The sequence below is a fragment of the Cnephaeus nilssonii genome, assembly GCF_951640355.1.
Source record: "Cnephaeus nilssonii genome assembly, chromosome: 10".
Lineage (NCBI taxonomy): Eukaryota > Metazoa > Chordata > Mammalia > Chiroptera > Vespertilionidae > Cnephaeus > Cnephaeus nilssonii.
In genome coordinates, this window is record NC_137081.1 from 84,422,819 (window position 1) to 84,445,040 (window position 22,222).

Sequence of the window (22,222 nt, forward strand, 5' to 3'; positions counted from 1 at the left end):
ATGTCAGAGTGGCTCATCTTGGGGAGCCTGAACCCCTTCAACATGCCCTCCACATGACTCTGGTGCCAGCCTAAGTTCACTGATGAGTGGGAACTTGGTTCATGCCCATAAAAGCCAGACGTGTCACTCTTTTCTGGGTACAGACTGATACCCCATCCACCTTGTAAAAGCATTGGATAAGTATTAAGCATCTCTAAAGTGTTCATTCCTTCTGACTCAGTGATCCCACTTCTAGAATTCTGTATAACACATGGAATAAACTTTGCTCATTCATCAGTATCTATACTAATAAAAGGGTAATATGCTAATTAGACTGGACGTCCTTCTGGACAAAGCCATGGTGGCAGGGGCTGAGGCAGAGGCGGTTAGGGGAGATCAGGTCGGCAGGGGAGAGCAGTTAGAGGGCAATCATGCCAGCAGGGAGGAGCAGTTAGGGGGCGATCAGGCCAGCAGGCAGAGGCAGTTAGAGGCGATCAGGCCAGCAGGCAAATGTGGTTAGGGGTGATCAGGTCAGCAGGCAGAGGTGGTTAGGGGCGATCAGGCCGGCAGGCAGGCAAGTGGTTAGGAGCCAGTGGTCCTGGATTGCAAGAGGGATGTCCGACTGCCGGTTTAGGCCCGATCCCAAGGGGTCCCGGATTGGAGAGGGTGCAGGCTGGGCTGAGGGCCCCCCCCCCACATGCACAAATTTTGTGCACCGGGCCTCTAGTGTTATTTATAATAGTGAAAAATTATAAACAACTTAAATGTCCAAATCATAGGTATTTGGTTAAACATATCCACAGAGATGGTAATGATGTTTATGGAAGAGTTGAAAGAACACAGAGCATGCTGTGTGTTAATGGAAAGAAGCAAGATTCAAAATTCTACATGCAGAATGACCACAACTGTGTGATGGAAACTGGGAGTAGGAAGAACAGTCTGGAAGAAAACCCCAGAAAATATTCAATAGATGGGACTAGGGTAAATATTTTTTCTACTTAAAAAAATTTTTTTTGCAAAGTTTTATAGTAGGCACAAGAGTTAAACAACCTGTCTCTGTGGAAACAAGTTGAGCACAAATTGAGGAGGGGGCGCTGCTGTTGCAAGAGAAAGGCATGTCACAGATGGAGAACTGCAGGCCTTGCTGCATGCTCTCCTGGGGGCTGTGTAGGCAGAGAGGCCCGGAGAGAACAACCGCTTCTGTTTCATGTGCTGCTCTGTCCCTAAGGCCTGGCGCATAGAAGATGCTCACGAAATATTTGAGAAAGAAAGGAAGGCTCTCATTATCTCATTTAAACCTCCTAGAAACCTGTAAGAGATACCACAATGCAAGTTTGTCTTCTTGCTAGATGGCCAACCCTCTAAGCTGTGGAAATGGTTTTTTTGTTGTTGTTGTTGTTTTTTGTTTGTTTGTTTGTTTGTTTGTTTTATCTCTGTAAGCCCCTCTGAGCACAAAGAAGTGCTTGAAGAAAGTTGAATAAATTATGCTCCTGATATTATAGAGGATGAAACTGTCCATGTCCATACAGTGAAATGCTGGCCGATCTGGCGTCAAGGCTCCGTGAGTTGGGCTCCAAGCTGGGTGTTCTATTGGCAGCGTCAGCTGCACTGGGCAAGTCCTGGGTCCCCGGGCACTCTGGGGCTAGCGGCCTATGAGGAGATTCAGAGATCGGCAGAGCCCTGCAGCCCCTGCCAGCCAAGCGTCACGTGCTAACCAGGCTGCCAGTGTTCTGAAGCAGAAGGACTTCCCTGACGGTCTGATACGGAGATAGGGCCCTTCCCTGTAGGATTTAGACAAGCAGAAAAGAAGTGTAGGGCATTCCTGGTTGGGGCACTTCTTCATTACAAGAACCACAAAGAAAGAAAATGAAGCTAGTGGCTGGTACACGTGACTATCCTTGTAAGCCTGTGAGTCACCCCCTAGGAACCTGGCTTTCTGTCCAGAGCCCAGTAGGCAACTTACATATGTTTATCAAATGAACAATTGCTAGATGGATGGATGGATGGATGGATGTTCATTAATGGCAGAATAGAAGCTAAGGGGCTTTAAAAATAGGCCATGGTTTGAATCCTGGGTCTGCCCTTGTCTACAGTGTGAGTTGAGCATTTTATGTCACATCTCTAAGCCAAGGTTTCTCTGAGAGGACTCTGAAGGTTGTGATGATAAAATAATGCATGAAAAGTGCTGAGCTCGCCCTGGCTGGTTTGGTTCAATGGGTAGAGTGTCGGACTGCGGACTGAAGGATCCTGGGTTTGATTCCGGTCAAGGGCACATTCCCAGGTTGCAGGCTTGATCACCAGTAGGGGGCATGCAGGAGACAGCTGTTCAATGGTTCTCTCTCATCATTGATGCTTCTATCTCTCTCTCCCTCCCCCTTCCTCTCTGAAATCAATAAAAATATATTTTTTAAAAAGTGCTCAGCTCAATGCCTGGCACATAGTATGTGCTCAAGAAATGAGAGTTGTGCCCTAGCCAGTTTGGCTCAGTGGATAGAGTGTTGGCCCTTGGACTGAAAGGTCCCTGGTTCGATTCCAGTCAAGGGCACATACCTCGGTTACCGTGGTCAGGGCCTGTGCTGGAGGCAACCAATTCTTCCCCTCCCTTACACATTCTCTCTCTCTCTCTCTCTCTCTCTCTCGAAGAAGAAGAAGAAGAAGAAGAAGAGAGAGTGATTATTCTCATTGACCAGAAAGGAAAGAGGAAAGAGATGTAATGGGGTCTGCAGTTGATTGTCTTGCTATCATTTCCCCTCCTTCCTAGAAACTGAATCCTCATTTCCTTTGAGAAGCTATGTGATTGGAATAGCTTAAGCCAATCAGTGTATTCCATTCCCCCAGGCCTCTGTGATTGGTTCAAGGATGTGTATGAGACTTACACTGGTCCAATCAGAGTCCAATCAGAACCTCAGGAAATTTGCTGGAAATGCTAGGACAAAGCATTCCCAGCAAGTGGGGATGCTGTGCCCCATTAGATGTAACAAGAAAGCCAGTAGCCCAGAAGCTGGGAGCACTAACAGAACGCCAAGTAGAAAGACACGCTGCTGAGCTGCTGAATTGAGCCTCACCTGAAGTTAGTGACCCTGTGGGCTTTTCAGTTACATGAGCCAATTAATTTCTTTTATATTTAAGTCCTATATAAACCAGATTTTATGATATCTACAGTCAAAAGCACCCTAACCGATATAGAAAGGAAGCAAAAATGAGGACATATAAATGGAATGTCTAAGGAAGATGAGGCAACAAGTGTTGGGTAGGATCAAACTGTAAAAAGCTTCAGATGCCCGAAATTGGGGCTACATTTTAGCTAATATTTCCCATTTGACAGATAAGTAAACTGAGGCCTGATGGTTAAACAGCAAGTAACTTATCTAAGATTACACAAGTTAACTAACTTTAAATGTGGAGCTGGAACTAGAAACCAACTTTTTCTGACTCAGCACCCTTTCCCATATACCACTCGGCCACTGTCCCCACAGAGAAACATACCCCATCCGAGGGCGACACAGCCCTGGAGGCACTTCCTTTCTGAGAAGAAGGAGATGGCGAGGAGGGTGTGAAGGTAGAGGCCCTCCACCAGCAGCCAGGCGTAGTTGGCCAGGATGCAGTACTGGAAGAAGACCATGACCAGCTTGCAGCCCACCTGGACAGAGAGAGGCAGGTGAGTCCCAGCATGGGCGAGTGTGGGCTGCCCTCTGGTGGCCAGCCTCACAGGCAGTGACAAGGGATGGTAGGGGTCAGGGCCTCACCATCATCTCCTGTGGTCTTTCCCTATCAGAAGACCACAGTTGGTAGGCTCAGTCACAATGGCATCGTGGAAGCAGGAACTGCATTCAAATTATGGAATTGGCTACCAGTCGTAAAATTGTGTCAGATATTGCCCAACCCCTAACTCCCTCATTTTTCAGACGAGGAAACTGAGGCCTAGAGAGAAAAAGGCACATCTAAAGGGTTAAAATCCTTCCGAGCTCAGTATCCCTGGAAATGGATGAAGAAGGGACATGCCAAGTATGACAGGGGCAACATTGATTATAGTGAAAACGGCCTGGCTGGTACATGGCATCCGGACCGGAGCCCTCTAACATCTGATGAGGCTGCCACAGTGTCGGCCTTGCTTGATGCAGTGACTCTTACAGCAAGCATGGCCTTTGCAGGATCCCTGGGAGCTATGCCTGTGGGATTGTGGGGTTCTAGGCCAGCATGGCTCCTATACTTGTCTCATGAGGGTCCCCTTTCCTCTCACTGAGCTGTCCCCTAGGGACAGGACGGCTCCTGGGCTGGCCTGAGGGCTGCTGCATGGACTGCTGCAAGGTCACGTCCAGAGAGGAGGCGTTCCCACTGCAGGCCATCTGTGGTTCCACCCTGTGGCCTCCCAGAGACTCTGAGTCCAGGCGTGGTTTGTGGTTGGCTCAAAAGTCTGATGTTAGCAGAATCCAAGAAGGTTCCCCGCTGGGCACAGCTGGACTTCTCCACCGCTGGTCAGGGATGGGGTGAGGCCTGAATGAGTCTCCTGCCCCCCAGTCTGCTACTGTTAGTTCATCCTGGAGACCTCCCTGAGAGTCATGGTTCCCACTTTAGGGACCTTGTAGTTTGAGTCAGAACCACACACACACACACACACACACACACACACACACACACACACACACAATAAGCACAAACCTAACAGGTCAATAAGGAATTCCAGATGTGAGTGCTGGAAAGTGGCAGACAGGTGACTGAACCAATCTCAGTTTCCAAACCCCTTCTCCCTCACTTGTGTCTGCTTTGGAGACTGTCCTAGTAAAAAACTCAATCTCCCAGCTTCCTTTGCATTTAAGTATGGTCACCCAACCCAGGTCTAGTCAATAAGAGGTAGGTAGGAGTCTCGGGGAGGGTGTTCTTTCCCAAACAAAAAGTCAAAGCCTCCCAAAGAGAAAAAGTGTTTAACCTTCAACTTTACTCCCTTTTGTCTGGAACGTGGATGTGGGCCTGGGGTTGCAGAAGCCATATGCAAACGTGGTGTAAAACATGGGATCAAGAATGGCAGAGCAGAAAGAGGGACAAGGACTGTGTCCTTCATGGCATCATGGAGCCACGGTGCCAGCTCTGGGTTGCCCACCTATGGGCTGCATACGTGGGGAACACCCCGCTATCTAAGCCACGGGCGGATAATTATCTGTTATGTGCACTGAAGGGGTTCCCATGGACACAAAGTGATATTACAATGAATTAAGACTCATCTGAGCACATTCAGAATGAGGAAGAGGGTTAGATTTAACCAAGCATGTGGTTTTACTGCAGACCTGTGTGTGCAGACATACAGGCATATGCTTACCCACTTCTTTCTACAACCAACCCAACCCTCTCTAGACTTAGCCATCTGTCTACAGCGGGACTTGGCAAGAGTAGGGAAAGGAGGATCCTTGCTTGCTATATATCTCAACCTCAGAGTGGCTACTCCCGGACATGGGAGAGTGGCAGCTCCCCACCGGCTTCCCCAAAAGCCGATCTCATACAGGACCCAGACTGCATGTGGGGACGTGGAGCTCTCCCTGGATCTCCTCACCCAGCCCAGCTCTTGGCCCTCTTCCATGGGCATTAAGTGCAGCCTCAGCAGGGACTCTGGGAAGAACAAGGCTACCACCCTCTCCAAAGTGAGCCACGCCCTGGGGCACGGAGGCACGTTACCCTGTGGGTTTCACAGTGGTCACCGTCGTCTGAGAAGAGCACAGCATCCTTGATGAAGTTGGACAGGGCGCGCAGGATGAAGGACACGAACAGGTGCATGTGGATATAGTTGCGGGTGCAGTGGAGCCTCCTGGAGGGAGAGAAAGCAGGGCCACAGGGGCCCTCGCTGGGAGGAGCCAGGGTGCAGCGGGCCCACCCCTCCCCCAGTGCACCGGGGAACCCAGGCCCTGGACACGGCTCTTCCCAGGTGACACATTTCTCTGTATCGCTCTGTTAGTACAATCTGCATAAGAACCCAGGTGCTCAGTCTACTCTATCTCATGCTGTAGTAATAATAATAATAATAATAATAATAATAATAATAATAATAAAAGCTGGGTCACAGGGGCAGCATTATATTCTTCCCTGACCTACTGCCATCTCTAGTTTCTACAATTGCTCAGAAGGGATGGGGGAGGGAGGTCCTAGAGGCAAGCAGCACAGAGAGAACACGGGCTTCAGGGAGAAGACAGACCTGGGCTTTGCTGCTGTCAGTTATATGACCTGGAGTTAGCCTTCCTGAGCTAGCCCTGTGAGTTACATGGCCTGGAGCTAGTCTGTGAGTTACATGACCTGGAACTAGCCTGTGAGTTATATGACCTGGAGCTAGTCTGTGAGTTATATGGCCTGGAGCTAGTCTGTGAGTTATATGACCTGGAACTAGCCTGTGAGTTATATGACCTGGAGCTAGTCTGTGAGTTATATGGCCTGGAGCTAGTCTGTGAGTTATATAACCTGGAGCTAGTCTGTGAATTAGATGGCCTGGAGCTAGTCTGTGAGTTATATGGCCTGGAGCTAGTCTGTGAGTTATATGACCTGGAGCTAGTCTGTGAGTTATATGACCTGGAGCTAGTCTGTGAGTTATATGGCCTGGAGCTAGTCTATGAGTTACATGGCCTGGAGCTAGTCTGTGAGTTACATGGCCTGGAGCTAGTCTGTGATTTACATGGCCTGGAGCTAGTCTGTGTGTTATATGACCTGGAGCTAGTCTGTGAGTTACATGGCCTGGAGCTAGTCTGTGAGTTACATGACCTGGAGCTAGCCTGTGAGTTACATGACCTGGAGCTAGGCTTGTCACTCCCCATAGCCTGTTTCCTACTCTGCTGTCAGGGACAGAGGTCTGTTACTTGTTGCCGTTGGCCAGGTACCAGACCAGGTTTTCTTAGGGGGAACCCACTCCAACTCTGGTGGGTTTGACTCCACCCTCCCACCCTCATGACAGACCTGACCAATTGGAGCTCTCCAATCCTGGCCATAGTGATTGGCTCAGGGTTGGGCATGTGACCCAAGCTGGGCCTATGAGAATTCCCCCAGGACTTTCATTGCATCTAATGGGGAAGAGACTTTCTTTGTGCTGGTGTTGAAGAATGATAGAATGTACCCCTGCAGTTTCTGGTGGCTGTCTCTGCTCCCCTGCAGAAAGTCTACCCCAGGATGAGGCCAGTGCAAGCGGAAAAATGGAGGGAGACCAACCTAGTTGTGCTAATACCCTTGAGCACCTAGATTCAGCCAGATGCCCCTGAACTCGTCAATTATGTGGGTCAGGTCACCTTTGTTTGAAGGTTTCTGTTTCTTGCAACCAAGCGTCTGGCTACCATACCTGTAAAGTCAGGGTAATTAGCATTGTGTGAACATTAGCAATAACAACGTGTAAAGCAACTGGTGCGGTAAGTTCTTAGCAATGCTCAGGAAATGTTGAGTGAATAAAGGGATGAAAAGGGTCACAAACTTCACAGGAAGTTCAGTCACAGGAACGTCTGCCACAGGTCAGCTTAGATCAAGAGGTGACAAAGTGGCCCACCCAGACCTTCCTCCTCTGGCCGGAGCAGGTAAAAGAGATGCAAAGCCTGTGTCCAGGGAAGGCTGGGGAGATGGAGAGCTGCTCACGTGTTCTCACCTGAAAGAACAGAGGATGCTGAGGGCAACCAGGAGCATCACCAGGGAGGAGCTATAGCCCACGGTATACATGACCTTCAGCTTCAGCAGGTACTTGTGCTGCAGAGAGAGGCATGTGTCAGCCCCACCCGCCCACCTGGCTGGCTCTGCTCTTTTCTGCCTCGGAGTGTACCTGCTTCAGGCTGCTTGAATCCTTCAACTCAGACTGCCATGTTGTTCATATCCCAAGGGCACCAATTCATAGATTCACAACATCTTGGCTTGGAAAAGATCTTGGGGATCACCTGATAGCAACTCAAACTTATATCCCTCTTACATCACCCTGAATTTAAAGGCTCTGCTTGAATACTTCTAGGGACGAGGTACTCACTGCCTTCCAGGGAATAAGGAAGTCATTTGGTATCCAGCAGCGCAAAATATTAGGTATTTTTTTCTTATCTAAAGCTAAAATCTATTACCTTTTGAATTGCACTTACTGTTTTTTGAGCCATTTAAAATAAACTGACTTTGACTTGTACCCAAGGCCTGTCCTTATTTTTTAAAAATAAGTTTTACAGTTTAGAATAGTTTTACACTAACAGAAAAGTTATGAAGAGCTTACGGAGAGGCCTGTCATTTTTAATACAGCTATTCCGCCAATCTGTGCCTCACTTATCTTCTCAGCATTAAATGTTCCCTGTGTCTTTAATCTCTTTCCACCTCCTTCACCATTTTGTTCCATTAATATGCTCCAATTTGTCAATGTCCTTATTAAATAAAATACCCAGAACTGGATAGCTGAAAAGCTCCAGATGTATCCTCTCACCAGGAAGAAGTAGAATGGGACCATCACCTCCCCTGATCTACACACTGCACTCCTTTTAATGTGGCCAAGCAGGCACTTACTTGTTCAGTAGCCACTTCACACTCTTGGTTCATCTTTGATTCAAAAAGATCTCAATGGAATAAAATAAATTGACATGTAGAGATAAATGTAAAGACCTGCATTTAGGTTAAAAAAAATAAATTGTACAATAGCCTTAAAAATAATCAAGGAAGTAAAAATTAAAAAAATAATACTATACCATTTTTTAATCAATCAAATTAACAAATATTTGGAAGTAATCATATTCTATGCTGGTGAGGGTACAGTGGGAGTGGAAATTGTTCAACCTCTCTGGAAAGTATCAGGGATTAAGAACCTTTGAAATAGGCTTTCCTTCTACTTCCAGGAATTAATTCTAAGAAATAATCAGAAATATAACGCATATTTATATATAAAGATGCTTATCAGAACTATTTGTGATGAAAAACATTCAAATGTCCAACAATAGAATAGTTAACTAATTATTTTATTTTTTTAAACTAAATTGTTTTAAATCCAAATTATTTTAATGTTAGGCCACCACTAAAATGCTGCTTCCCAAGAGTTTGAAAAGATGCCGGGACATGCTCAGAACATAATGTCAAGGGAAAGGCAGGATACAATCCCCTTCTGCAAAAAAGTGTTATGTCAAGTTATATGAAATCGCCCCTTTTTGTAGATAAAAAATGACTAAATATGGACATTTCATGTAGTCCAATCTCATACATGCTTAGAAACGAGGTAGTAAGGAGATGTGTTAGATGTTAATACCAGTTAGCTTTGGATGATAAGTTGGTGGATAGTACTGTTGTTTTCAGTTGTGTTTTTCTACACCTTTCATTTTGCTACAGTGAGTCAGTCATACTTTATAACCAGAAGAAAAAGGGAATTTGATTTAAAAAGAAAACAGGTGCAGGACTAGTATTGGGGAAACCCGTTGGCTGACAGCTATTCACATGAAAATGACCTTGAGGCCGAATGGCCAAAGCTTCATGTGTTCGGGAAGTATACTGCAGAAAGAACACAGGTTTCGGAGCCAAGAAACGAGGGTTCCAAACCCTTACCAGCTGTGTGGCCCTGGGCAAATTACTTAACTTCTCTGAGCCTCAGATTCCTCATCTGCAAAATGGGGATAACATCTACCTTGCAGGCTTGTTGGAAGAACAAATAAGGTATCAGGTAGAGTATCTAGATAATGGCTGGCACGTAGAAGACAGGCAGGGCATGTTAATTTTCTCACCTCCACCCTCCACCCCCATCATCCACCCTTCAACATGACTCAGCAGCGGTGTGCAATTGCTGTTCAAGATTATGGTATGAGGTATGAGGTATGAGGTATGAGGTATGAGGTATGAGGTAGCTGCTGGAAAACTCTGCCTACTCCCAGTTACATAGTGGAGCGCTGGGGAGCAGCCGGCCACGTTGGGACATCTGGAGTATTTGGTCCAGTCTGGGCGTGTTATTTTAGGAGGCACATTAATAAACTGGAGTATTTCGAGAGAAGGCTGATCTTGTCACCTGAAGAGCACATGATTAAACTGGGTACATTACAACCCAGAGGGATAAACAAACTCAGGGGAGGACACTGTCAGGTCGATGGACATGTAGAAGCAGAGTAAGACCTAAAGTGTGAGCTCCGGTGGGAGGACGTTACCAGAAAGTAGGTTTGACTCGGAGGGACCAAACATTTTCTGGCAGCAAGAGGTGACCTCTGACAGGATGGCTGCCTTGTGACACTGAGCTTCCCCACTGATGTCACTGCACTCCCAGGAGCCACCTTAGAGGCACAAGGCAGAGAGCCAAAAGGCAGTAGGTTGCATCAGATTAATGGTTCCTAGACCTTTAATCAGAGAGCAGTGAAGTGTCAAAATATTGGAGGACCCACATGAGCCCCACAGCTGAGGGTGTTGGCCTCACTCTCGGGGACGCCTGGTTTTGCAGCCCTCAGTTCAGGAGCCGTTTGGGGCAGCCTATGGCAGCATGAGGAGGCCCAGGTGACAGCATAGTGTTCAGGCTGAGTATTCTGTACTGACCTCTGGCTGGGGTCATGGTCCACCATCTGACCCTCGGGACACATGGGCCAGCTCTCATGCAGACCTGGTCCTGCCCTGTGTCTTTAAGGTCTGACCCAGAAAGAGTCCTGTTCCCAGGAGGCCTGAGGCAACCTCAGTGCTCCTGCCCTTGACAGTTGCAACTACTGCACCACCTGCCAGAGAATGCGGGACCGGGATCCTCACTGTGTCCACCATGGGTCAAGTTACCTATCTCTCTGCTCTGTATTCTGACTGGGCCACCTTCCTTCTGCATCCTCTAGATTGGGGTCACCAGGCTTTTTCCATACAGGGCAAGTAGTAAATATTTTAGGCTTTGGGTGCCATAAGATCTCTTTTGCAGCTAACTCAATTCTGTCCTTGTAGTGCAAATGGACGTGGCTGTGTTTCAATAAAACTTTATTTGCAAAAGCAGGTGGCGGATCCGATTTGGCCCAAGGGCTGTAGCTTGCTAACCTCTGCTGTAGGTAAAGCAAATCCCATCTGATTTGTTCAAGTGACATCTTTGCCTGGTCTTTCTGCCAGTCTGAGCCCACTTTGTCAATAATATTTGTCAATAATAGAGAGGTGTGTGCCAAGTAAGGAAGTTGAGAGAAAACCAACAAATTCAGACTTTCACCATCATTTGATTAAAAGAAAAAAAATTTCAACAATAATAAATAGGATGATCAGCCCTGGCTGGGTGACTCAGTTGGCTAGAGAGTTGACCTGCACACCAAAAAGATTGCAGGTTCGATTCCCGGTCATGGCACATACCCAGGTTGGGGGTTTGATGCCCAGTCTGGACACATGCAGGAGGCAACCAATTGATGTGTCTTTCTCACATTGATGTTTCTCTCTCCCTCCCTTCCATTCTATCTAGAAATCAATGGGCAAAACAATGCCATTGGGTGAGGATTAAAAAGAAAAAAGAAAAAACCCTTCCTCTTTCACTAAATCTAATGGGGGAAAAACCATATCATCCTGAGAGGATTAAAAATAAATAAATAAATAAATAAATAAATAAATAAATAAATAAATAAGAAGGATGGTTCAAATCTCAGAATAAAAGACATATTGTGTTCCAATTTGTGAACCAACATTTATGGACCATTGTGAATCATATGGTCTGAAACCCTTCCAATCTTAGGGGCTTTTTAATTTTTTTTTTAATGTGAGCTGAAGCCAAGTAGGTCTCCTTTCCCCTATTTTTGGACCATAATTGTCTGAGGTAAGTCCAATTTTGCATTAACCCCTTTACGCCTCAGTTTCCTCACCTGCAAAATGGAGAACATGATGAACTTACACTGAATGCTTTTGAGCATTAATGTAATTGTGCATTAAGCAGCTGGCACAAGGTAGATATTCAGTCCAACGATGAGCATTTATTGGGCACCTTATAGGGGCCAGGCATCGTGCTGGGCAATGGGGGCCGGGAAATGACCCTTTTCAATCTGTCACTGCTGTATTTCCATGCTTAGCCCCGTGCCTCGCCCAAATGTTTGTCAAGTGAATGGAGGCTTTGGAGGAGCTCATATTCTAGTGAGAGAGATGGGTGCCCATGGACATGCTGATGATTTCATATTATATGGTGATAGCTGGAGGCTAACACAGTCAGGGAGCCCCTCCTGGGGGGACAGACAGAAGCAGCTTTCTGGGGTTGATGCTCTGGAGTGGAGTTTTAAAGGTTGTGTGCAAGCCAGTCAGGAAATGCGAGGAGGGAAGGGTTCTCTGAAATTGACAGCTACTTCAGGAGGCGCCGGGAGAAGTTCAGCCCACGGCACAGTGTCCTCTCTCAAACCAGGACTGACTACCCTGGGGCTGGGCTCTCTCTCATTGATTGAGCATTTACTATGGCCAGGCACCCTGCTCACCACTTCCATGGATTAACTCATTTAGTTCTCTTAGCAAGCCTGTGATGTCAGAACTATTATTAACCCCATTTCCCTGATGAAGAAACTGAGGCACAGCGGAGTAAAGTCATCCACACCCCCACCAAGGTCACAGGTCAGGGCTGAGACTCACCAGCCTGGTCGGAGCGTGTAGCCACCACATAGCTTCTCTTTGGGTTTCATGACCAAATCCCCCGACTCATGGCAGCATATGGCAGTCCACCTGTGCCATGGCCCACAGAACCCCAGGTGATGTGCCGGACAAAAGTGGGTGGGAGCCGCACCCCCAGGTCACTGCCCTTGGCCGGGTGCTGGGACTTCCCCTCTGTAGGTCCCTTCCAGGGAGGTTGACAGGCTTACCCGCTTCTCGTTGGTCTCGTTGGACGAGTCGTTCACGTTAACCCCACAGGCCAGGTCAGGCCTGGGGAAGACTTCTGACCAGCCGCCCGGTGTGCAGTTTCGGAACATGGAACCTGTGGATGGTAAGTATGCTATGTGTGAGCCGCGGGGACCAGACAGACGGTTGGGCCTCCTGGGCGCCCTCAGCAATGCCTTAGCGGCAGCCCGGAGCTTCCTCTGTCACTTTGTCCCCAGCTGCCTTGCTCTGAACCACAGAGTCCACTCCAGTTGGCTCAATTGATCCTTGAAGAATACGTAGGTCTGTCCATCAGGAAAAGTGGAGGGAGAGGTAGTAGGCAGCTAGGCCTAGAAGGAGCAAAGACCTGTTGTGTGTGTGTGTGTGTGTGTGTGAGAGAGAGAGAGAGAGAGAGAGAGAGAGAGAGAGAGAGAGAGAGAGAGACCTGCTGATCCCTGACACTCGATCTACAAACTGGCAAACATCCCTCCCAGCCCCCAGTCACCGCTTGTCTTCCTCCCCCCGCCTCACCCACACCCACGGCCACTGCCAGGCACCAGGGTGCACGAGGAGGGACTGGCCAGGGCGCGGCACTCAGTGCAACAACAACTCCACCAGAGCCAGGCCCAGGGGTCCAGCCACGGCCGACTTCAGGGTCCCTGCTCCGGGGCCAGCCCACCCCAGGGCTCACTTACACCCCTGTTCCCTCCCACCTGCCCCCTCACCCTTCCCTCCACAGGCTCCAAACTCAGCTCCAAGGTCCCTCAATGCTCACGGAGGGCCTTGCCCTGCCCACCCTCCACCCGCCGCTGGCTGACCTGCACCATGGCACCTGGAGCTCCCTGCCCAGCTCCAGCACAGGCTGTACCCCATGTCCTCAATGGGGTGCAGTGGCTTCCCTGCCTCCCTTAGCAGGTGATTTCTGAGGGCTCCCCGCGCCTGCCCAGAGTCCCTGCTCTCCAAACATTGGCTGGCTGGCTGGAGAAGCAGCTGAGGGGAGAAGAGCCTGCTCTGAGCTCTCCACGGGGAAGAGGGGAGACCTTGCCCACTAGGAGCCTGTAGAGCAGGAGCTGGAGCACTGGGGGAGGGGAGCTGCCAGCCAGGAGGGGGCCTTGGAGAGCCACCAGGAGCTTCCCTCCTTGGGACAACAGGCTCAGCTGCATCGTCACTCTGGCTGCCAAGAAGGGCTGAGTTCCAGTCCCCGGGTCTGGCGGCTGTGGGTGTCACAGGGGTGCAGGGAGCTGATCGCAGTGCTGACACTGCTTTTGCTCTCATCTGTACCCTGTCCGGGGCCCCTGAACCACCCCAGCTGGGCTGGCATGCTCCTTCTGACAAGCCCCAGGGTCGGTCACTGGCTCTCAGGGTTTAGGCTCAAGCAGATTCCACTGAGCCGGAGAAATACGAGTATACTAGTATTTCCAGGACCAGCCAATGTAAATGTACGGATGCTGATCTAATCGTCAGAGGGCCCCAGTGAGGCAGGCGCTGCTGGCCATTTTACAGATGAGGAAACCAAGGCTCAGAAGGGTAACAATGCCCAGGTAGGACATGTCCCATCACTGTACCGCCTTCCGGCCTGGCCCCCTCCCTGCAGACTCAGGGGCAGCTTCCAGCAGCAGGAGACCATGGTTTTGGGCGCTGGCATGCCCAGCCTGTGAAGGCTCACGAGGCCCGGAGTGCAGTTTTAGAATCAGCCAGATCCGCGTTTGAAAGCCAGCATTGCCTCTTGGTCGCCGTGTGACCTTCGGTGCACCTCCTTTCCGCGCCACATGGGAATAATCACTCACACTGCAGAGCTGAGCGGCGGGCACACAGAGATGGCCCAGGCTGGAGCCACGCACAGGCGGGCACTGCCGTGTCACTCCCTGCTGCCTTGCGTCTTTCTGAAATGGACCAAGAGTGGTGGGGCTTGGAACCCTGGCACCGGGAGAAGGTGGAGTTAGGTCAGGGAGCTGGACTGTCAGACAGGAAAGCACGTGGTCAGCTTCGGGCTGGCTGGCTGGCTGGGAAGATGAGCGAAGAGAATGCAAATCGTGAAGCCCAGACCTGTTGCCAGACAGCGCCTGCCCACAGCGGTGGGGCTGCCCCTTGGGGCCCTCTCCGCACTGACGCAGCTGCATGTGATGCAGGCCACGTGCCCAGAGCGGCGAGCAGGCGGTGCCCTCTGCTGACCGGGCCCTGGGCAGAACTGCAGGGAGACAAGGTTGGACTCCCTCGGGAGTCCCTTCAATGCCCCCTCCCCCCCACTTCCCCTGACCTAATGCCTCACGGGTAAGGGTCCTTACCAGGGTCACCTAAGGTGTCCTGAAAGCACCGTCAGTGTTTGTGTGCACAGGCATGGCTGGTCCAAAGAAGGACAATCCGATGAGAACCTCATCTGATTCTCAAGGGGCCCCAGCACCCTCATCAGGTTACGAACCTCGGCTGCTTTAAGGCTGCAATCCCCACTAAGAGAGAGGGGCAAGAGGGCCAAGGCCGGGCCCCCTGGGGAGTGGGTTTTTAAGGAACTTTGGAAGACCAGTGCCCCTTTAAGACTCAAAGGGATGCATCCTGGAGGGCACAGTCTAGGCCTGGCACACACAGAGAAATATCTGGGGCAGAATCCAGCCGCAGCTTCTCCAGTCACACGGACACCCATCCTGTCTGGGCCCATGCAGTGGGTGTCTGAGATAGAATTAAGTTACTTTTAGTTTCTTCTTACTAAAGGAGGGCTCACCCTAGTTGGTTTGGCTCAGTGGATAGAGCATCGGCCTGAGGACTGAAGGGTCCTAGGTTTGATTCTGCTCAAGGGCACCTGCCTGGGTTGAGGGCCGATCCCCAGTAAAGGGTATGCAGGAGGCAGCCGATCAATGATTCTCTCTCGTCATTGATGTTTCTCTCTCTCTCTCTCCTTCGCCTTTCCTCTCTGAAAATAAAAATATATTTAAAAATAAATAAATAATACATAAATAAGTAAAGGAGGGCTCCAGAACACCGGCTTGTCCTCACTGGGCACTCCTTCCTGGGTTGGGGTGGGGAGCCCTGGAAACCTGTGGGAGATCAGTGAGGGAAGCCTCCTCTCCTGAGAGGAGACAGAGGGGCTGGGACCCAACCGGACCCCATGGATCTATGGGGAGGGAAGGCAGTGGTGGGAGGTTAGACTGGCCCTGACCTATGCTGCGGGACTGGCCCATGCCTTGGGCCTGGGGCTGGGTATGAGCACAATAGTTGCCCCCAGGTGACACATCCCACCCCCCTCCCTGGGGGCCTATGCTTAGCACTCAGCAGACAGAGCCTCAGTGTGGCCAGCGGGTCCGTTCTGTAGCCCTACAGCGACACCAGGTGGCAGCAAGAAGAAACTGCAGCAGAGGTTGGCATAGGAACCCTGCTTCCTTCCCTCAGCACGAGGACCTGGAACTGCACCCCATGGGTGATCCCCGGTGGGTCTTGAGCAATTAAGATTGAGGAGCCTCAAGAAGGAGACAGTTGGACTCTAGTTAACGAGGCAGGCGGGGGTTCAAGCAATTGTTTGTGGAGGGACATGGCCATGAGCACCTGGCGCCTCTACGGAAAGGCCAGTGGGATGGGGGGTTGGGGGGGGGGAGGCAGAGGCACAGTGGCTCTGAGAGGGCTGTGACGGGAGGGCTTGGAAAAGAGGAGAGCTTCCTCCAACAGGAGAACGCGGCCAGCCAGACAGGAGCACTGGACAGGGAGTCCTCTGAGACCAGGGTCTGGTCCTGGCCTTGCACCTGACCAGCAAGTTACTCAAGGTCATGCCTGGATTAACCTTCTGTGTCCCAAGTTCCTTGTACCCCAGAGACAGACAAGGAGGGGTGATGCCAGGAAATAAAGGCTGTAGGTAAGTGTGCTGCTGTGTGTGAGCCAGCGGCGGGACTTTGGGGTAGAAAGGAAGGCCAGGAAGGGATATGAGGGGGAAAGAGGAGACAAAGGAGATACTTACAAGGTGTTTCCGAGCACAGCCTTGCAGGGCTGGTGCTATCTATTCTCCCCATCTTACCGGTGAGAACACTGAAGCTCAGGGACTATTTGCGGAACTTGGGCCCAGAGGCAGAGGCCCCATTTCCCACATCGCTTGCAACCAGGAGTCGCCACGTGACTGAGCTCTGGCAGAAGCAACATGGGCAGAAGTGGTATCCCTTTCAGGCCTGGTCCTTCAAAATCCCCCCAGTCAGCCCGCAAGCTGTGTGCCAGCACCCAGCAGGGAGGTGCCCGGATGCCAGACCCCGGCGGAGAGAGCCTCCTGCCCCTCGAAGCACCTGCTGGGGACTCGGCAGACGGCACTGGAGGAAGCTGCGAGATCCGGGGGTCTGTCTGTTTCAGCAGCTAGCATTACCTATGCAGTAAACGGAGGGGTGGGGTTCAGGCCAGACTCCCTGGCCCCCTCCAACTTCTGTATCGGGGGCGTCAAGTGAGGCTGAGAGGAACAGTGAGCTACAGCAGCCTGTTCCCCAAATCTGTGTGTGCACGTGCGTGTGCACTAGACCATCATGGTGTGCAGCATGTACACCCCTGCCCCGCATACAGTCTTGGTGTGTGCACATGTGCGTGTGCACTAGAGCATCATGGTGTGCAGCATGTACACCCCTGCCCCACATGCAGTCTCGGTGTGTGTGCACGTGCGTGTGCACTAGAGCATCATGGTGTGCAGCATGTACACCCCTGCCCCGCATGCAGTCTCGGTGTGTGTGCACGTGCGTGTGCACTAGAGCATCATGGTGTGCAGCATGTACACCCCTGCCCCGCATGCAGTCTCGGTGTGTGTGCATGTGCGTGTGCAATAGAGAACCATGTTGTGCAGCATGTACACCCCTGCCCCACATGCAGTCTCGGTTTGTGTGCATGTGTGTGTGCACTAGAGAATCACGGTGTGCAGCATGTACACCCCTGCCCCGCATACAGCCTTGGTGTGTGAGGTCATAGAGTCCTGACTGTGGAGGGCTGGTGGGTTTTAGTGTTAAATCATCACTTTGAGCTCATTCTTGTTAAGGGCCGCATCGGGCAGCTTTCCTGCCCCTCAAGGATGAGGGGAGGGGTGGCAGGGCCAGGCTTTAGACTTTAAATGAGCCCACTGAGTGAACAGGCCCAAGGCCTCCACTCAGGGTGACCCCCACTGGGGCCCAGACCGACCTTGACCAGGGCCTCAAACAGAGCTCCAGCTTTGAAGTCAGAGAAATCTGGGTTTGAGTCCTGGTTTCTCCATCTCCTAGCTGTACAAACTGCTAAGCCCTCTTTGTCTGCTATTATCACTCTTGATGGGCCAAGTGCGGGGGCGGGGGGCGGGGGCAGGGCCTGGGATGTGCAGGGGGTTGTAATGACTAAAGGCTGGCACATATGGCGCTGTAGCCAGCGTTATCCCCTGAGCATCCGTCTGAGCAGCCTCCTCGCCTCCCTGCCTGAGATTAAGGAAGTCCTTGTAAACGTAACTTTCCTCGGGCAAGAGACCCCCGGGGGCCAGCTGATCAGCAGGGCCTGGCAGAAGGGGCACAGGAAGCAAGTGTGCTGGAAGGCCAGGCTGTGCCCGGCTGGGGCCCAGGCACGGTGCTAGAGCAAGGGTCCTGGTTCCTGAGGGGCAGGAACAGAGGAGGGAGGAGCGGAGCCCCTGCTTGGGCGCACGGCACAGAGAAGTCAGCCTACACTCCTTCACCAAGTCCCCAGTACGTTGCCTCCTGCCCCCTTCTTGGGTCCCTAAGGATTAACCCCGCCCCCAAGAAAGGTTTCCAATCCCTAACAAGGACCCCACCCCCATCATTCCACTCATTATTTGTCCCCAAAGAAGTTTCCTTGGCCTCATGGGTCCAGGCTGAGGCCACCCACAGCCTCTCAGCGGCCCTCGGGCTGATGGTTACCGTTTCTGCCCGTGAGCATCCAGAGGAATCGTGGACACTCCACTTCCACCGTCTGTCCGGGCTCAGCGGAGGGCCAGCAGCTCATGTTGTCCCACAGCCCCGCGCAGCCTGCCAAGAAGAGCAGCAGCGTTAGACAGGGATGGAGGCAGCGGACCTGGATGCTAACTCCACACACATCGCTGTGTCCTGAGCACGTGACATGCCACGCTGGCTCCCAGCCGAGGCTTCCCCATCTGGTCATGGACCGTGTGGGGACAGACCCAGTGCCCAGCGTCAGGGAGCACCTCCTGCGTGGCGGGCACTGTTAGCTGGGACGTGGTAGAACACTTTACTTCTAATAGCTGCACATTCTTAAAGAGAATTTTAGATAAGAATCAAAAAGTTATAGAACTAGCATATCACATTTGTGATTTTATAGCTACTACTGTTTATGATGAGGTTAAGTTAGTAAAAAGTCATTTGGAGAAAAGGGAGCCCTCGTGCACGGTGGGTGGGAATGTGAGCTGGTGTAGCCACTGTGGAAAGCAGGATGGAGGCTCCTCAAAAAATTAACTGCGGAACTATCATACGATCCAACAATTCCACTCCTGGGTATTTACCCAAAGGAAAGGGAGTACGTGTCTCAAAGAGATAGCGGTACCCCTGTATTCCCTGCAGCATTGTTCACAATGTCTGAGATAGGAAAACAACCTAACTGTCCATGGAAGGATGGACGAATAAAGAGAATTACAATAAAATACTACTCAGCCTTAAAAAGCAAGGAAATCCAGCCGCTTGTGATAGCATGGATGAACCTGGAGGACATTACGCTAAATGAAATAGGCCAGACACAGAAAGACAAATACTACGTGACCTCACTCATCTGTGGAGTCCAAAGACGTCAGACACATAGACTAGAGAGTAGCAGGGTGGTCCCGGGGCTGGGTGGGAGAAATGGGGAGAGCTGGGGCAAAGGCCACCACGCTGCGGTTACTAGGATGAGCCAGTCTAAGATCTCATGTACCCCACGATGCGAGGAAAGTCAATTGTTTTAAAGGGAAAATTACTAAGGAAATCCCAGCACAGGTGGTGCGGCTGCAGCTGGGCCTCGAAGATAAGGTGGGGGGAGCAGGGAGCTCTGTGCGCCTCCAGCTGCTTGCAGGGACTGCCTTAGCTCCAGGGTGTGAGGGAGGGTCTCAGGCCCCATCCCCACCAGCTCCTGCTCTGGGCTGGGGGAGGGCCGGAGGGTGTCCTGTCCTAGTCTCCCCGGGAGCTCTGGAAGGAAGGGACCACGAGAAGGATTCAGGCCACTGTGGGATCCTGGTAGCTGTAGGAACATGGTGGCAGAGCTGGACGCCCGAGTTGGGGGTGAGGGCAGTATGATGGGAGAGCTTTGTAAACAGGGCCACTCGGAGGGCTCACGTCCTCCGGAAGGCAGGGCTGAAACAGACAGACATCAGCTGCTGTGAGAGTGCCCGGGCCCAGGGCAGGCGAGGGGCACGCCTCCCACCCCTCCGCCATTTCTAATGGTCGCCACTGCCAAATGCTTGGGAGGAAACAAAAAGAGCAGGATTTTCCTCAGACTGTGGAGACAGGGAAGGGAAGTGATGAGCAGGACATAGAAGGTTCCAGAAAGAGGCAGAGTGCCCTGGTGCCTGCCCACCTACAGGGTGGAGTCGTTGAGAGGCGAGATGGCGTGAGTCATGTCCAGATGAGCAGCACCCGGGCAGCGGGCAGAGCCCACGCCTCCCGAGAAGCCCAGGCGGGGCAGGGCCTGGGCAGGCTCCGTCAGCCACCACTCTCTGGGCCCCCAGACACGTGCCGCGTGGATCTCTGTGGGTAAGGTCCGGAAATGCCAAGGCTTAGGTTCCTTCCATCCCAGGAGAATGGGGCCAGAATTAAAGTGACAGAAAACGGAGCAAATTCTATTTTCCCACTGGAGTTTATGGACAAGGACTGTTTCCTTCATACGTGTGAAGCCCCTGGCACTGGGCCAGGCCCAGAGAACACGGAGTCCCTCTGTCCTGCCACCGTCCTGAGATAACCAGGTGGCCCCAGAGGCAGGGCTGGCCGTGGGCAGGGGCTGGAACAGTGCCAGTCTCTCGATGCCCCAGCCGGGGACCCGCGAGCACTGCAAGTCCGCCCTGCGTTCGCCACGGCGGGCTCCGCCTGCAGTCCTGGATTTATTTATAAACAAGCTCAGGTGGCCTGACCAGAATCTGCACTATGTCAGGAGCAATGTGTCAGGCTATAGTGACACAGCGCTGTGGGGCCAGGATCTGCCCTTCAGTGTTAACGCTATCCCCTGCCTAGAGCTGCCATATCCACCTTCTAGCACCTTCAGCACCCCGCTTCATCCACGCACCCTTTCTCTCCCCCGGAGGCAGGGCACTTCAGGAGATGCTCCTGCTCCTGCGCAGCCCTGGTTTCTCGCTTCCTGTCTCCCCTTGCCCTTCTCAGCGCCACAGCCCGTCCCTACACATCAAGGAAGCAGCCTGGGAGGGTTCCTGGGCGTGGCTGATGGCTGATGGCTGATGGCTGATGGCTGATGGCTGATGGCTGATGGCTGATGGCTGATGGCTGCCTGTGGCAGTGAGGCCAGGGAGTGTTGCCCTCCTTGTGATGCGGGAGCACAGGCCTGGGAAGTAGAGAAACTGAGTCCCGGTGGCAAAGGCGTTGGAAAGCACAGCACAGGGGGATCGGCACGGGGCCGGGTGCTTCTCTTTCAACCCAGAGCACAGCCGGTCCGTGGAGTGAACTGCCTTGGAAGTGGTGCGTTTCCCACCCTGAAAGTATCAGGCTGAAAGGGTCACGGAATTAGGAGGCTGGGAGATGCCTGAGGCGGTGAATGGAGGCTGCACTGAATGAGATAAAGGACCTTCCAACCCGAGGCTGAGGCCGAATTCTGGGGCCTCCCGAGAATCTCCCTCCAGGAGGCCAGCTCCGGGTGAGGCAGGCGAGCTCTGAACACGGTATGCTGAGCCCTTCGCCTCCCAGGAACTGCACACTGTTCCCGGCCCACACAGCCTCCTCCTCCAGCCCGAGAACTCTTCCTCACCTGACCTGAGCTGACCTAAGCTCTCAGTCTCACGATACCTGTCACACCAATGAAAGCCAGTGGTAACGACAGTCCCTTCTTTTTCTGAAGCCAATCCCTTCTTGGGAGGGTAAGGCCGTCTCAGTCTGGACTGCAAACTAGAAAATCCTCAGGATTCAGAGTCAAAAGATTTGGGCTGGGAGTCCTGTTTCAGCTCTGAGTGCTCCTGGGCCTCTCAGAGCCTCAATTTCCTCATCTGTGAAATGGGGATAATGGTACTTACTGCGCAGCTTGTTCTAAGAAGTTAACAAGAAAATGTCTAAAATGTTATACAAATATAAGTTACTTGATTCTGAAGAATGAGCCAAGATCAGCTGTGCCAAGGAAAGGATGGGAGACGTGCGTGCGCTGTGGGCAGGGCAGGGGATGTCCCGGGACAGGGGGAGGGGTTTGGCTGCCGAAAGCCAGCAGGAGCCAGAAGAAGAATCGAGTAAAGGACCCGGGAATGTTTGTTAGAGAAAAGGGCACTTAAAGCTAGTACGTATGAAATTCTGAAACATGCTACAACGTGGACGAACCTCAAAAACAGTATGCTCAGAGGAAGAAGGCAGACACAAAAGGTCAAATACTGTAGGATCCCATTTATGTGAAATGCCTG

The 22,222-nt window shown here is 51.7% G+C and overlaps 1 protein-coding gene across 2 annotated transcripts in view; it reads right to left on the reverse strand.

The window, feature by feature from the left end:
* SCTR (secretin receptor) overlaps window positions 1–22,222 on the reverse strand; it is an 82,614-nt gene that overhangs the window by 18,507 nt on the left and 41,885 nt on the right. For both annotated transcript variants that reach the window (XM_079781770.1, XM_079781769.1), the window contains exons 3-7: window positions 18,549–18,656; window positions 12,708–12,820; window positions 7,583–7,680; window positions 5,647–5,776; window positions 3,466–3,619 (exon numbers count right to left, since the gene is read on the reverse strand). In XM_079781770.1, the coding sequence (XP_079637896.1) occupies window positions 3,466–3,619; window positions 5,647–5,776; window positions 7,583–7,680; window positions 12,708–12,820; window positions 18,549–18,656 (603 nt within the window). The remainder of the gene's footprint in view (window positions 1–3,465; window positions 3,620–5,646; window positions 5,777–7,582; window positions 7,681–12,707; window positions 12,821–18,548; window positions 18,657–22,222) is intronic.